The 15,672-nt window shown below is 36.5% G+C and overlaps 1 protein-coding gene across 1 annotated transcript; it reads left to right on the top strand.

The window, feature by feature from the left end:
* Positions 1-14,178: 14,178 nt before the first annotated feature.
* On the top strand, positions 14,179-15,397 carry LOC112193313 (zinc finger protein 8). The gene has a single exon (XM_024333398.2). The coding sequence runs from the start codon at positions 14,405-14,407 to the stop codon at positions 15,200-15,202; it is 798 nt and encodes a 265-aa protein (XP_024189166.1). The 5' UTR covers positions 14,179-14,404; the 3' UTR covers positions 15,203-15,397.
* The last annotated feature ends 275 nt before the right edge of the window (positions 15,398-15,672 follow it).

Genomic DNA, 15,672 nt, shown 5'->3' with positions numbered 1-15,672 from the left:
ACTGCGTCAAGGCGTCACCTTGACTATCGCTGGTTTCAACTAGATTAAAGGTTGCTCCGGGGACGGCTTGATAATCTATGCGATTAGTTGATTGAGGGGTTGTGTGTAGTTTCCCTTGAAACCTGGCATATCTACTTAGGGTTTTGGTAGTTCCTTGCTATAGAAGGATTAATTGAATGATAGATTCCTAATTGGTCTTCGCTATTTGAATTGCATAAGGGCTCGTTTTCCTTATGAATTCTGGCTTGGGTGAAGATGTAACCCAACACCATAGTAGGCTTATTTTTGGGCCACAGGTATTGCCCCGATAATACTGAATACTCTTAAGGATCCAACCAAAATTACTTTTGGGCTCAAATAGCAGTAAAAGCACCTAGAATTGAGAATAAATTGTTGAACTCAAGACCTTATACTACTGTTACCGCTTTACTCATCTTAAACCTCTAAGGTCATAGACCTAGGAGGTTTCTTTCTTGGATAACTAGTCTGACTTGGTCCAGTTGTTTCCAAGAATAAAGACTAATGCTTGAACTGTTTAGGTGCAAATTAGCTGAGGAGCTGAACGTTATGACCGAGATACTGAGGCTGACTGAGGCTTCGCTATCCGCTAAACACTACAAGAAAATACAATGCCACTAAGAGGAAGACCAGGATGATCCGATCTTTGCTCCTCCAATGCTCAAGTTAGATCTCATTTTGGCGGGAAAGAGAGGAGAGCAGAGCTCGAGAAAAGATTACCTGGCAAATGAGGAGTGAGCCCCTATTTTAGACACCAGTGGCGGACCTAGAAACTTAGTTATGTGGGGGCGAATTTAAACCATAATGGCTAATGAAAACTAAAATCCTTGTCCACCTATTTCCAAAAAATAATTTATGCATAAAACATATGAAAATAAGGAGAAATTTTTATGATATTAGATTAAACATGCATGAAATCATCAAAATCATGACACTTGTGGGGGCAAAAGCTGCATAATACACTTTCAAATGCATACAATTGTCCATTGCTTCTATATATATATATATATATATATATATATATCAGTGTGTATATGATGATGCAGTGTGGGTGGCAGCCCCCACTAGCCCTATCCTAGGTCTGCCAGTGACACCGATGATTAATGAGATTCGGTGCCAGCTGTTGCACTGACTCTCTCTCAGAGGATCGTTCCTGCACACGGGTACGACCACACGTTGATCTTCTAGAAGCTAATAGCTAGCGAGCACACATAAGAAGAGAGATGCACGCTGGGATCACTCGCTTTGTATTAGCATAGTTCTCATGCTCTTCTAGCCTCAAAACACCTAGAACACACCACATCAAACAATCTTTCACCACCAAAGCCACCATAAAACACCCAAGCCGAGGCATAGACCACCAAAACCATGAAACTGGGCCATAGAAGAAGAAGAAAAAAAAGGACCAATCCTCATTTCCATGACAACCACCATCACCAATGAATCAGATCAAATAGGACAATGGAATCGAACACAAAACATAGACTCAAAAGACACCAAGACAGATCCAAAGTAATTGAGAAATATATCTCTTTCTCTAAAAAAAAAAAAACACTGGAGAAGACACGGACAAGCCCTCCATGCTAACCCTAACCAAGTATGTAGGATCTAAAGTAAGAGGTAAGTACATTGTCAAAGATCCTAGCGGGGAGGGAGGGAGGGAGAGAGAGAGAGGGGGGGGGGGAGAGAGAGAGAGAGAGAGAGAGAGAGAGAGAGAGAGAGAGAGAGAGAGAGAGAGAGAGAGAGAGAGAGAGAGAGAGAGAGAGAGAGAGAGAGAGAGAGAGAGAGAGAGAGAGAGAGAGAGAAGAGGATTTTATTTATTTTTGACTAAATTTGTACTTGTATAAGATAACAGGCAAGAAATTCTCAAACAACTATCAAGCAAATGTAACTCATTACGAATCTAGTTGAACTCGCTTTTTTAGCGAACTTAGAAAGCTCGGGCCCAAAGAACCAAGGCAGTCAGCCTCCATTCCTCTCGCCCACCCCAACGTTGCGCCTACACCATCACGCCACCTCGCTCACCACTCCGTCACCGATGTCTGGCCTCCAACATCGCCGCTCTGTCACCGCCGTCGGACCACCATAGGAGGATGCCATCCAACTCCACAATCCCAACCCCACACAGCCTATAATTGATGGAATTTTAGATTGATGGAGTTAAAGATTCCATCATTTATAAATTCCTACGGATTTTATAATTTCTCATCTAAATGCACCCTAAGGCATTTATAACTGCGATTTACAATTATAAACATGAACCGTTCAGGTTGAACTGATTCGGTTCATCTATTGATTTTATTTAGTTCGATACCTTAACGACCATTAATTTGAATGAAAATTTACCTGAGTGATTTATATATTAGGACCTAAAAACTGAACCATTGAGGTGCCGAAATACAATAAAAAAGTGGGTTTCACAAGGTATCCCTTAAAATGGGAAAAAAAAAAATTCCCTTAATAAAAGGGGCTGCGCACACAGAGAGGCACACACGTAACACACACACACACACACACTTTCTGTTGTTACGAAAAGCCTTTATTGAGAAATATAAATCGGGATGAAATTCAAATGATTGGTTTTCAATTAGGATGAGGATGTCCTACTTACGTTTCAGGTAATCGTGGGAGCTCTCAAACTAATCAAGATGGATCCTTCCTTCACATGTACGTCCTCCTTTTAGCTTAATGTTATGGTGCATTTTTATCTGATAAAGGAGTCGAGTCATGTTGAAGAATTGAGCAATATTGTCAAACTTGTAGTTAAAGTTATACATATCTAGCATTACCTACCATAAACGGATAAACCCTAAACCCCAGATAGACCGAAACCTTAGCGTTTTCGTTCGTGGGTACAGCGGACTCCATCAATTGGATTATGGATTTTCGCTCTGCATGAGTGATCGAGTTTTGCTACAGATGGGCAACTAGTTGAAGAAGTAGAGTGTGTGTATATTGTCGGTTAAGTTGCCCTGGAAAAAATTAGGCACATTCCTGGGTTTTACCTCATTTACAGATTGATTGCCTTATTATTTATCAATTGACATGTAATTTCACCTCACTTTTTATCTTCATTGATTAGATTGGAAGTGTCATTGTCTCACTAGCTAAGCCTTGTCTAGCTAGATGAATCAACATCAGAGAGGAAGTAGATGGGATGTACCGATGTAGGGTTCTGATTTATGAAGTTAATTCCTTAAAATCAGTGCTCCAGCCTACCGAATTATATATATTTTTAGCCAAAGAAACACGCATATATGACATTAGGACATATCAATTTGCAAATAAGAAGGGAAAGTGACCAAGGATATCACATAATGAAGAGATGCCCCCACAAGTTGTTAATGCAACATCTGAAAAGATGCCCTTTCGGTGGTCCAAACCCCCCTCCCATCTAGTTTCAGAGACAACAATGATATCATACCCATCAAGCTTTTAATTGAAGGAGAGTTCAAATGAGCCATCCTTATAATGACAGTTATGGTTCTTACAAGTTGAAAAGGAAAAGAAAAAGGAAAAAGAATTAAAGCCCACCATCCATCATATTCATGGTCTTAGCCAGACTTAGTTCCAATGCATATTATATACATTTTGTTATATATGTGTATGATACATTTGTTTTTGTTTTACATATCCTTCAAATTTAAAGTGGGGCTTCTGAAATCATGTTCTGATTGCCACTTGCACTGGTTTTTTGGCCCCTTAAATTTTTGCAACCACATTCCTGGCATCTGTTTTTTCTGCATTTCAATTTGAAACATCTCTCTTAATTTCCAAAACATTAAATTTGGTTTTGGTTTGAAGCTTAGAATGTGAAGTCACATGTGATGAAGAAAGCAAACAGGAATGTTTTGTTCCCCTTCCCTTTTCCATTTGCACTTCATCGTCATTATCCAGCAGCTGCTAGCTCGAATCCTCCGGACTCGACTGCATAAATTTTTGATCAACAACTAATTAATAAGCATACAAACACGTACATGTTTCTTAGAGATGCATTTATATGACCTGAAACATATGTAAGCATGACTTATAAATGATTGAGTACAGTACATGATAATCTACCAAAACCTGTGCTTATCCAAAGACAGAAGTATGAGTTAGAGACTTACAGTTGAAATTTCCAGCGAATACAAAAAAGTACATGGTACTTGAAGTTAAAAAGTCCTCCAGTCAAATTCTAAAGTACAGCCAACTTATACAATGCAACAATACTAATAAGGGTGCGGCTATTGCCACCATACTAACTACTTTGTGCACCCATTACGCAGGTTCTTGTTCTCCTTCTAATTGCTCCCATTAAAGCTCGGAGCTTGAATTGCCTCCTTTTGCTGTCAAATTTTGTTTTGCTTTTCTTAGTTATCTATGGCTACTTTGGGTTTTGTTGATAAAAATGTTTTGCTTGAAAGTTGGAACCAAATTGTTGATTTAGAGTGGTGAACTCACTTGGTAATATTGAAGGAAAATGAGTTTCTTTAATTATGAGTCGTGATGGAAATTTCTGCTAGGAAATGTGCATTAAGGCTATTTGATATAATGCTTCTATGAATGAGTATACAACTGAAGGTTGTTGTTTGCTCTCTGTTTGAGTTTTTTAGATGCCCAGTTGAATATTTCAATGAAATAGTGTTGGAAAGTTTAAGCTTTAATTTTCGATACTTTCTCCAATACCTGAGTGAATGTATCAGGTGAAAATTAGCTCAGCTAGGTAAAGTCGTAAAGAGAATAAGAACCTGCATATTTTTCTAGTGCCGTTGTAAGCTATAATGGAGAATGGTATAGTAAACTTCAAATTAAAAAAATGGAGAATTCCACAAATAGTCACTCAACTATGACTCATTCGACACTTTGGTCACTCAATTTTCAAATATATCACTTTGATCGCTCAACTATTATTTTGTGAATCACTTTAGTCACCCAAGGGACATTTTATCTCACTTTAATCACTTCTCCCAATCATTCTAATATAGATTTCTCAATTTTTCACAATTGGTTGGACGAAAATATCATTAATATTGTAGCAAATAATTTTCTTTTAATGAAAAAAATTAACGAAGTAACTAAAGTGAATAACAGAGTTAAAGTTGAGTGACCAAAATGATATATTTAAAAGGTGAGTGACCAAAGTATCGAATATGTAAAAATTGAGTGACCATTTGTGATATTCTCCCTTAAAAAAATATATGGGGGTGAGAAGAGAATGCAGGGTGAACAAAGTGATTAGTAGGGTGGCAATAGCCGCACCTACTAATAATATATTTAAACTTTTTTTTTTGACATCTGACCAATATTAAATATTTAGGATTGACTGCTTTGTTATAAAATTGTAAGAGCATTTAAACCGTGAAGCCATGGCATCACACTATTTTAATTCTCTGAACTAAGATCTAAACGTGAAGGATTATTATTATTATTATCATCATTATTATTATTTAACAAATTCCTAATTAATAATTTTCGTATTTATTATCTCAAACTTTCTTGTTGTCGGCAGGATTTCCTAAAAGTTTCATTGAATATGAACCCCTTTTTTTTTCAAATGAACCCTTTCTTGATCTGAATTGACCGAAATGGTCTCGAATACCATTAAAACCTACACAGACATCATAGATGACATAATGAAAAATTTGTTGAATGTAAGCATCAAAGTTGAAGAATGACAAAGACAAAAATAACCGAGTGTCGCATCCAAACAAGCCTTGCTTAAAGGGACACATGACCTCTCTACGTATCTGTCTATCCATTTGGTCCATACATACATACATACATGGCAAGACATAGGTTGCAGAAGGATGGAGAATTGAAAGATGGAAAGGAGCGAAGTGGGGATGAGGCCCAAGACATATGAGTTCTCAGGCGACGTTGCATTCCAGCCACCTAATGGGAAAGAGAGATAAGGAACAAGAAGATAGTGACCTTTCTCTCTTAGTGTCACAACAGACAATCAACAACGCGGTTAGCTGCTGCTATAGAGATACAGAAAAAGAGAGACATCCTTATTTACTATTTAATGAGAACTAGGGTTTTTCTCAGGATGGCGACCCATTTGTTGGTGTCCTTCATGGTCATCACATGTAGTTCGTTTGGTTCCCTGCTAATTATATCATTGCCTCAAGGGATACATGGGAAAACTTTTTGTTGGACTTGCATTAGTATATATGGGAATGAGCACTGTGGCTGAGTGGTTCATCTAAAGAATAATGGAATGGACAGTCTCAGAGTTAAAATGTAAAGGATGTTTCTTTTATCTTCACATTTCACTTGACCCCGACCCCATAATAAGAGCTTGAACCCAAGACCACTACCGCTAGTACTCAAACTCGGGACATTGGGACTGGGAATGTAAATCCTAGAACGGGAAACTAAAAATTAGGGATCAAAGTTGTAACCCCTGAACTTGGGACAATTAATGGGACTAGGACTACTGGTTCTCGAACTTGGGACTCAAGACCCGGGACACATATCCCAAACTCAAGTCCCGCCAGCCATACCCGGCCCTTTGACTCGGAGTACGGACTTGAAAACAAAGATGGGAAAAAAAGTTCATCGGGTACTCACTATCTATCAATCATTTATTTAATTTTCACTCTCCTTGTAGGAAACGAGGAGATTGACAAGAGTTGGATGATCGTGGATTTCCAGGGAATTAGTTAATTAACTTAGGTTTGGGTTCTTAACGGTATTTATGTCAATTATTAATATAGCCAAAACTGAAACAACATTCCCTCTCATTGTAGTTAATGTACTAAAGAAATGTTTTATCTAAATTAAATTCAGGTCTAGTCTTTTTCAAAGTCCAAAATGACAAGCTTCTAATAGAAGGGTTTCACCAAACTGCAATCTATCAAACTAATAAAGGCGTCTCTCCTTTAGAGTTATGAGACGTCGCCATGCGACGTTGCCACTTCATGAGGCAAAGGAAAAGGCAAAGGCCTAGCTAGCTTAGCTCAGGTTCGCATCAGATCGATAATACATATCTAATTTTACTTGCTTTACAATTGCAGGGTCCAATATATCCGTCCATACGTATGTACAAGTAGCTAGTGGTGCAGTTGCATTTAACCCAATTAACATGGTCCCCTACCCAAAGTCTTGTATGACTATGACTTTAATGGCAAAGACGAAGCTTATGTGAATGAAGGGTTGCTGTTACCGGCCATTTTATCGTTGTTAGGGTTAGGACTTGAGAGAGAAGGAGATCACATAGGCATGGCATGCATGTTAAAACTAGGGGATAAAAGGAGGGTCCACCTTGAGATGGGTGCAAATATATACATGCTAATCTATAGTGCAGGTTGCAGGTACCTTCCATTCCATATATTCGAACAAACAAAAATAAACCAAAACCACAGAAATATATCATATATGTGAGCCAAAGAGAGAAAGAAGGGAAGATAGATAGTGATTTGTCATGGGATTGAAAAGCGAGGTAGAATAATGAAGGAAGAGAGAGGCAGTTGGAGTTGGGGCTACTGGAAATAATTGCAAGGCGAGTCAAGCACGCTGCATGCACGAATATGATAGCAGAGGCAACTGGGTTTTTGCCAGAGAGAGAGAGAGAGAGAGAGAGAGAGAGTACTGTCAACAAAAAATTATCAGGTCAGGAAATTACTATTTCTGAGTAAAACTCTGTAATCCAGTCACAGACATTCATCGGAACCCCCCTTAAAACCCTATATATAACAACAACGAAGTAAGGTCACCCTCTTTGAGTCAGTGCAAAAAGAAAAACAGGTACGTCTTATGTGATATTGCTGACCGTACTGGGTAAAACAAAAAGATGGGAGTTATTGAAGAAAGCGAGCTTAGAGAAAAAAAAGTATACTGAAACTTTCAACACCAGTAACCAAATTTATAAAAGAATTAACCAATTAATTTACCTATGCCCTGAAAGTACTCATCACCTCTAATTTGTACTCCTCAACTTGCCCTTTTTTTTTTCTCCAATGGGAAACAAGAAACTTCATAGATTAATTCACTGTAGGAACATTAAGAGGTTTGTAGGTGGTTGGTACGTTATAAACCTTACCCAATCAAGGCCAGTTAAAAAAATTACTCCCAATCATCTATATATATATATATATATATATATATAACATTAGTTCGGCATCTTAATCATCTAATCATGTTTTTCATGCAAACTTTATATGTTTATAGTTAGATGATTAAATAATTTTTACTTTGGCTAATTATGAATTGTCAGAGATCAGTTTGTGATGTACCTAAAGATAGTGCTTTGTTAACTAATTTACAGCAGCTTTGTAAGAGTTTCCTCACATGCTTTAAGATCTTAAACATACCATCTGGTGATCAGAATTGTCCATTTTTAGGTCTTTGGTCATCTAAAAGTTGACTTTACTAAAAAAAAAAAAAAAAATAACTGCAATTCGTTTATTCATTTAATTTCATCACTATAAAAGAAAGTTAATAATTTTAGCTAGCTTGTCCAAAATCTTCCAAATTTGAATTCTATAATGAATCACAGCCTCTTTCATACAACTAAAAATCGGAACCGTCCACCATATATAATTACATGCTTTCCTTTTGTGTAATCGATCTGCTAAATACCATTGTTCATAGGACCACTTTTTACAGAATCCCTGCAACAGATATAAAACAGCCAACAAAGCTATAAAGAACCAACACCAACTACTAGTACGCACCCTGGTCCTGGAGAGAGAGAGAGAGAGAGAGAGAGAGAGAGAGAGTTACCAACAAATTCGAGGGTACGTAGGGTCAATTCTTTCTCTTGCAGACTTTTACAAAGCAAGCTTACTAAGGAGGTGCCATGGTGACTGATGGGTACACGTACATGCAAATGAGAGGAAGAGACAGATCGCACAGAAACAAAGAAAAGAAAAGTGCCTTCTGAAACTTTGGTATGCTAAACTGTTCTTGGACTGCATTATAAGCAGCAGATAAAGCTGATTATTAACTTTTATTCGGCAAACATTATCGGATAATATATAATGGACTTGGATCTACTTTTCGTTTACAGCAAAATTTGTCAGCAAAGCCGGCTGATAATCTAAATCCTAGTTACTTGGGTTAACGAGCGCAATATTTTTTAGAAAAAATGGCCCAAACAGTGTGTCAATGTCTCACCTTTTTGCCATTCTAAACTTTCGTAACTCAGCTTCCAAAACTATCATAGTGGTATCTGAGGTTTTCACCCCGACCCAATTTTAGTATATGGAGCTATTAGCTCTGTTATGGTGCCATCCAAAATTCAAATGTGCAAGGACAATCTCGTCTATTCAGCCTTATGTCTCTCTCTCTCTCTCTCTCGCCCCCCCTGTTCATCATATACAGATGTAAGAACAAAGAGAAATCTCATCATTTTTTTTTTTTTTTGAAAATAAACAGAAATCTCATCATTTACTCCCACATTAAAGAAAGAAAAATAATGGTTCCAATTTTCACATTCCCCAATTCTCTCTCTTTCAATACCAAAACAAACAAAGATCAATTTCAATTTTCATCTTTATATAAATTATCAGATTATAAGAAAACAAGAACACAAAAATGTCCTCACAATGTCGATCAAAATTGAAATCCAAGTGTTCAATAACAGTCTGGTTTATTAAATTTTGAACAAATTCTGCAGCATCGTTCTCTGATATCAGATGCAACCCACAGCCTCTCACTTTTAAATCTGGTCTCTTTGTTGAAACTGAAGCTTGAAGTATTGGTTTATCAAACAACCCACCAATTGCCCACCTCGTGGTTCATAGCAACAAAGTCCATATGAACCAAACCTGAAGTCTAGGAAGCTCTGAAAAACTAGTGAATTTTCACGCCCAAAATTGGTGTGAAATTCACAAATAGTCGCCTCTGATTCCAACTATTGTCGTATTTTTCTTTCTCAAGGATTTCGAAAACAACAAGTAGATCAAGTTCAATCCACGAACCTTTACTATCAAATAGCGGGACTGCCCAGCTCGTTCTTTTATTCCTTTTTTTTCTTCTTTCCTTCCTACCTTCTTCTTCTTCTTCTTCTTCTTCACATCCAAACTGACTGGGTGCCATGGTCGATTAAGATTCCTAATTTCAATGTAAATACTAAACCTTTTCTCTCTCCCACAAGTGCCATAGCCGATTAAGGTTCCTAATCTCAAACTGCAACAACAACATAATCACCATATTTAAATATCAAAATACGGATCAATCCAATAAAAAATATACACAATTGAAACCAAACTCAGAAAAGCAAGGGAAGATTATAAAAAGACTTTTGGGCAAAAACAAGAAACTTAAGCAACAAATCTTAAGGAAGCCAAAATTGTTGGTAATACAAACCTAATTGGTACTTTAGAGTCGAATGATTAAATGCATATGATGGACTTGTCAATATCAATATCAATCAACATCAGCTTAGATTAGAAGTTTCTATTCCTTCAATGTCTCTGGCCAAGAGTCAATTTAAGTTTTTACTAGTAGCTAGAATGATAAGTACTGCTTGATTAATATGATACCGAATGCTACATTTGCATGTGTTATATTTGTGGGATAGAAGAAGAAGAAATTAGCTGCACTAATAACTAGAAAGCTATTGGTGTGCAAACAATATGATAAATTTCTGATTACTTCAGCTTAGACATTTGGTGAAGACTCACCTCGGGTATCATTCAATAAGGGTTTTGTTCTATTCATATCTGATAATTAATTTGCTATCATAGCTTGTAGGGAGAAATCATATAATGTTGAATATACCTATCAGGTATTAGTTCATCTCTTTCGTGTCTGTGTATGTGGATCTTTTGGGGACATACAAATTGGTTAGATGATATTTCGTATTTTAGGTGTCTATTTAAATGATCATCATTCTAAGAATTTAGCCAACACTTGCGAAATAGAAATTAGGGATGATAATATATTACATACAAAAGGGATGATAATTTATTCAATGGGTGCGGCTATTGCCACCCTACCATTTTCTTTGTTCACCCTACTTGCTCATTACACCCTACATTTTAATTTCAATTATTAAATTTACTTATCTAACTCATTTTTCTTTCCAAGAATATCCTTATATGACATATCCAATTGAAAAAAAATGTTTTTAACGAAAATCTCTCATTTAATTTATACCAATAAAAAAACTAAAATATATTAAAATTTCCTAATAAAATCATAATCTATTTCAAAAAATTAAATCATAATCTAATTTACCTTCAATTTTTAAATTTTTTTTTTTTTTTAAATTTCAGTGTTCTCTATTTCAATCCATGTAAAAAGATTAGTACCTTTCTTGAAAAAAAAAAAAAGATTAGTAAGTCTAGAACTATGACCAATGAAGATGAGATTGATTTTTTTTTTTTTTAATTTTTACTTTCGGTGTTCACAAATGGTATTGCAAAGATTTTGATAAAGTTAACACTAATGGTTTTTTGAATTGAATAACGAATTAATGATGAGGAGGCAACAAAAAGAAAAAAAAAGTAATAAATTCAAATTTGGGTGGAGAAGATAAAGATTAATGTTATCCAATGAGAAATTAAGTAATCTTTGTATTTAATTAATTACTTATGTATTTATTTTTCCTCACATATTTGGATTTTAGAAAATTAGTGTACTTATTAGTCATTTTGCACTTAAGTAATATAGTCTTTCAATAATTCAAATATTTGTAGGGTAAACTAAGAAAATGATAGGGTGGCAATAGCCGCGCCCTTTATTCAATATTACATTGGGGGGTTCTAGTACCTCCAAATTTGCTATTTGGACCTCTCCTACTTATTGGACCTCTGATTCACTGTTTTAAATACTTAAATAGCTAAGTGCTCCTTAATTTTACTAAAATATTCTTGAATAATTAAATTTATTCTTCAACAATCTTTTGTTATTTTTTTATAATTTTTTTATTATCTCTATTAATTCAACTAAGAGAAGAAGAAACATAATGAATTGACCAAATTACAGATTTGGACTGGTCAAGTAAGTCAAGTTTCAGGTATTAATGCTACTCGTGAGTCTTCCAGGTATTAACGCTCGAACTCGAAGAAGAGCCTTTCCTAAAAGCGAGATTCTTTGATGTTGGTTCCCCCGGTTCTATGAATCAATCCAACATTTTGGAGTGTCATAATCCATGGAGAATTGAAGATATAAGCTTTGAAGAAAAAGTTTGCAATAGAGATCTTATGGGGCTTCCTAACTTTCACTTTCGGTAGTTTTTTGCTTGGTTGTTTGGTCAGACGTTTTTCGACTTTCTTATTGGAGGGGTTAGGTTCATGTCTCCCCCTATCTAGTTAGTCTTTTTTTTCTTTCTTCTTTTTTTAATAAATTTGGGGGGAATTTTCCTCTCATTCAAAAAAAAAAAAAAACTTTGAAGAAAAAGTTAAGGGAAGCAGCAAAACAAACTTATGAGAAATTACAAGTATTTTTTGTTACTGTTTCATTCATCTATCCCTTCCTAAAGTTGAAACAAATAATGAGTAGTTTTGCTTACAAGTATAAAGGCCAAACTTATCTAATTCCATCTTCAAAACATGGGACTTTAATAGAAAACAATAACAATTTAAAATTTTCTACAAATGTATCATCTCGCATCCAAACATTGGAGATTGAAGGAAGAACATACTTTGAAAGTAAAAAGAGAAACGTTGTTAGTTTGTCGTGGGAGGTAAGAAGAGTTTTTTTTTCTTTTCTCTTTCTCTCTGTATCTTTATATGTCTTTTTATATGAGTTGACAAAGTCCAATAATTATTGAAAAATGATAGAGGTCCATATAGTAAATTTAGAGGTCCAACTAAAACCACCCTATTACATTTTGTTTTGTTTGCTCCCACGCAACACTTACACTTACCAAACATTATTACATTATTCGTTGGAAGTCTACCACATGTTTTGTATTGTTCAGTAGGTTTTCTCAAACACTATGGTAGATTTGTTGTTGTATTAGTTCAGTAAACTGTTATTGAATTCTACAAGACTATTTAATAGAGGATCGACTATGGAACATCTGTCGAAAAAGTGGGATGATGACTGGTTTAGTTTTTTTTTTTTTTTTTTAAGTTGTAAGGAAAACTTACACCAAAAGGGATTATGAATAAGGTGAAAGAGTAAGTAGAATTAACAAACTGACAATAACTGCACACATTAGAACAATTGAAATTTATGTTTGAGAGTTCTAGATCAAATACAATTGTCCAATATTAGTTTAAATATTGACTGAAATCCTTTCTCAATTTGCAAGGCGGCATTTTGAGGTGGACTGATTAGTTTTGAGGTGGAGTTGCAGATGATCAATTAATTTTCGAGGTGGAGTTACGCATGAGAATTGACATATATAGTATTAGATGATCGTGTTTAGGAGATGATGGACAGTTGATTAGGATAGGTTCAACGTAAAGTTAATTAGGAATTTAGAAAATTGTTTTAATTTGATGAAATTGCCAGCTTTATACCTAAATTAGTACATAAATGAACTACAAGAGAATTTCTTAATCAAGTTAAATAGAGCTAAGCCTTCTATTAACCCACATGATCGGGCTAGCTAGCTAGGCTGGTTAACTAATTAAGTGGTTCCTGGTTTAAATCTCTATTCCCCAGTTAGGTAATGGAATTAAAATAAATTAGGAAGTACTTGGTAGTTATCAATCCCATCTAGCTAGCTTTCTTTATATTCCTTGCTCTATAGCTACAGCCTTACCCTATTTAGTGCCCTAGCTCTTTGAACCTCTTGATTAATTACTTATTTCAGTTTAATAGTTTCCTTATGAGATTAATGCATCTCAAACTTACGCACCCATCATTTCCATCTTATATGGACTTCCCCATCATCATAACTCTTACACTACCATCATTAATTAATTATTGTTTCATTAAATACATTCATCTTTATCATCAAATTAGGATATAAGCATAATTGTTGGATAGATGAGTACTTGTGACCTTCCTTATTGGATCACAAAAGGGATTAGATTCAAAATTATGAAAAGTTAAGGGATGTAATAACAAAATTTCCTAGTTTCCTCCTATCAAAATCAAAAATAAGTGAAAGGAAGCAAGCAAAGGTGGTACTTTCAGAAGCCGAAGCTAAGCTAGCTAGTCTCAAACTTTGTGTTGTGTGGCATTGTCAGGCCTTCACTCTCAGATGGGTCATAGCCTCCCCAATTGTCCATGAATCACAGTCCTACTTCTCAGTTCTCACCCCTTTTATAGGTCCCACTCCATCCCCTTCTTCCTCATCAACCCCCCACATATCTGACTACTCCTCCTCTCCCTTCCCATTCTCTCCAATTCTCTCTTTCATTTCCTCACTCCTCACTCCTTTTTTCTCATTGCACCGCCCCTCCCCCCCACCCCAACCCCCACACAACAGAACAGAAAAAAAAAAAAAAAAAAAAACCAGTGCTAGCTACTGCTAGCTCTACTCATCTCTAATTTCATGGAGAAGATTGAGAGGGAAACCCAAGACTTCATGAACGTGGAATCCTTCTCTCAGCTGCCCTTTATCCGGCCGGCTCCTCCGGTCAACAAAGAAAAGGGCATTAGGCTCTTTGGCATCGAATTCGGGGCCGGCGTCGACACCAACCACGAGTCGGAATCGGTCGACAACAATGTGAGTGAGAACGGGAAAGAAGACGAGGGCAACAAGCACACCAACACAAACATAAGCAACAGCAACAGCGAAAATGGCAGCGAGAGCAGCCGCAGATTCGAGTGCCATTACTGCTGCAGGAACTTCCCGACCAGCCAAGCCCTCGGCGGCCACCAAAACGCACACAAAAGAGAGCGGCAGCACGCCAAACGCGAGCATCTCCAGTCTGCTATGGTGCATGGAGGGCTGGTCTCCCACGACGCTGCACACGTGTACGGCTTGATGAATTACAGCCGCCTTGGCTCTGCTCATCATCACCATCATCATCCCACCTATCCGTCCTGGAACACTAACTACAGTTCTAGTACTACTACTACCAGTCCTAGGTTTTACGGAAGCCCCGGTGGATCATACGGCTCTCAATCTGCTCCCATAAACGGGAGTCCTTTGGGCTTGTGGCGGATCCCATCTGCTAACCCTAGTTTCAATCGTGACCGTTCGTTGATGAACCCACTGGTGACTCCGTTGTTCGCCGGAGAAGAACTGAAGCCGGTTGTTGTTGGTGGGTCTGGTAATTCTCAAAGCCGGTACATGTATGAATCGAGTGTGCAGCAAGACCATGTGAGTCTGGATCTTCATCTGTAATAATTAAATATTCAATCCATCCATCTTAGGGACAAAGGATTTGAGATTTCTCTCATCATGTTGAGAATTAATTTAATTATATATATAATATATATATATATCTTAATCTTCTGGAAGTAATGCAGACGATGAGGCCATCAACGGTTAGGAAATCTTGGTAATTAATCAAATATAATCTTTTGGTATTATGATTCATCAGTATGTATATGTTGAAATTCATTGATCTGTTTAAATTTTGACCAACATGCGATGGTGTATATGTAATTTGATCTGAAGCCTCTTAATTTTCTTTTCCAGTCATCTTCATGGTTCCTTGTTATTACCTGCAACTCTGCAAGTTTGAATCCAAATTACAATCGTTTCTAGCTTTCATTAATGAGCAGCACTGAATTAAACTTAACCAACTACGTTAGCAATTTTGGGCATTAGATGAAATATTGATTTATTTATGTGCAAAATTAAGTGCCTTT

Source organism: Rosa chinensis, chromosome 3 (assembly GCF_002994745.2).
Source record: "Rosa chinensis cultivar Old Blush chromosome 3, RchiOBHm-V2, whole genome shotgun sequence".
Classification (NCBI taxonomy): Eukaryota; Viridiplantae; Streptophyta; class Magnoliopsida; order Rosales; family Rosaceae; genus Rosa; species Rosa chinensis.
The sequence above is the reverse complement of the archived record's forward strand: the minus strand, read 5'-3'. Positions and strand labels throughout refer to the sequence as shown.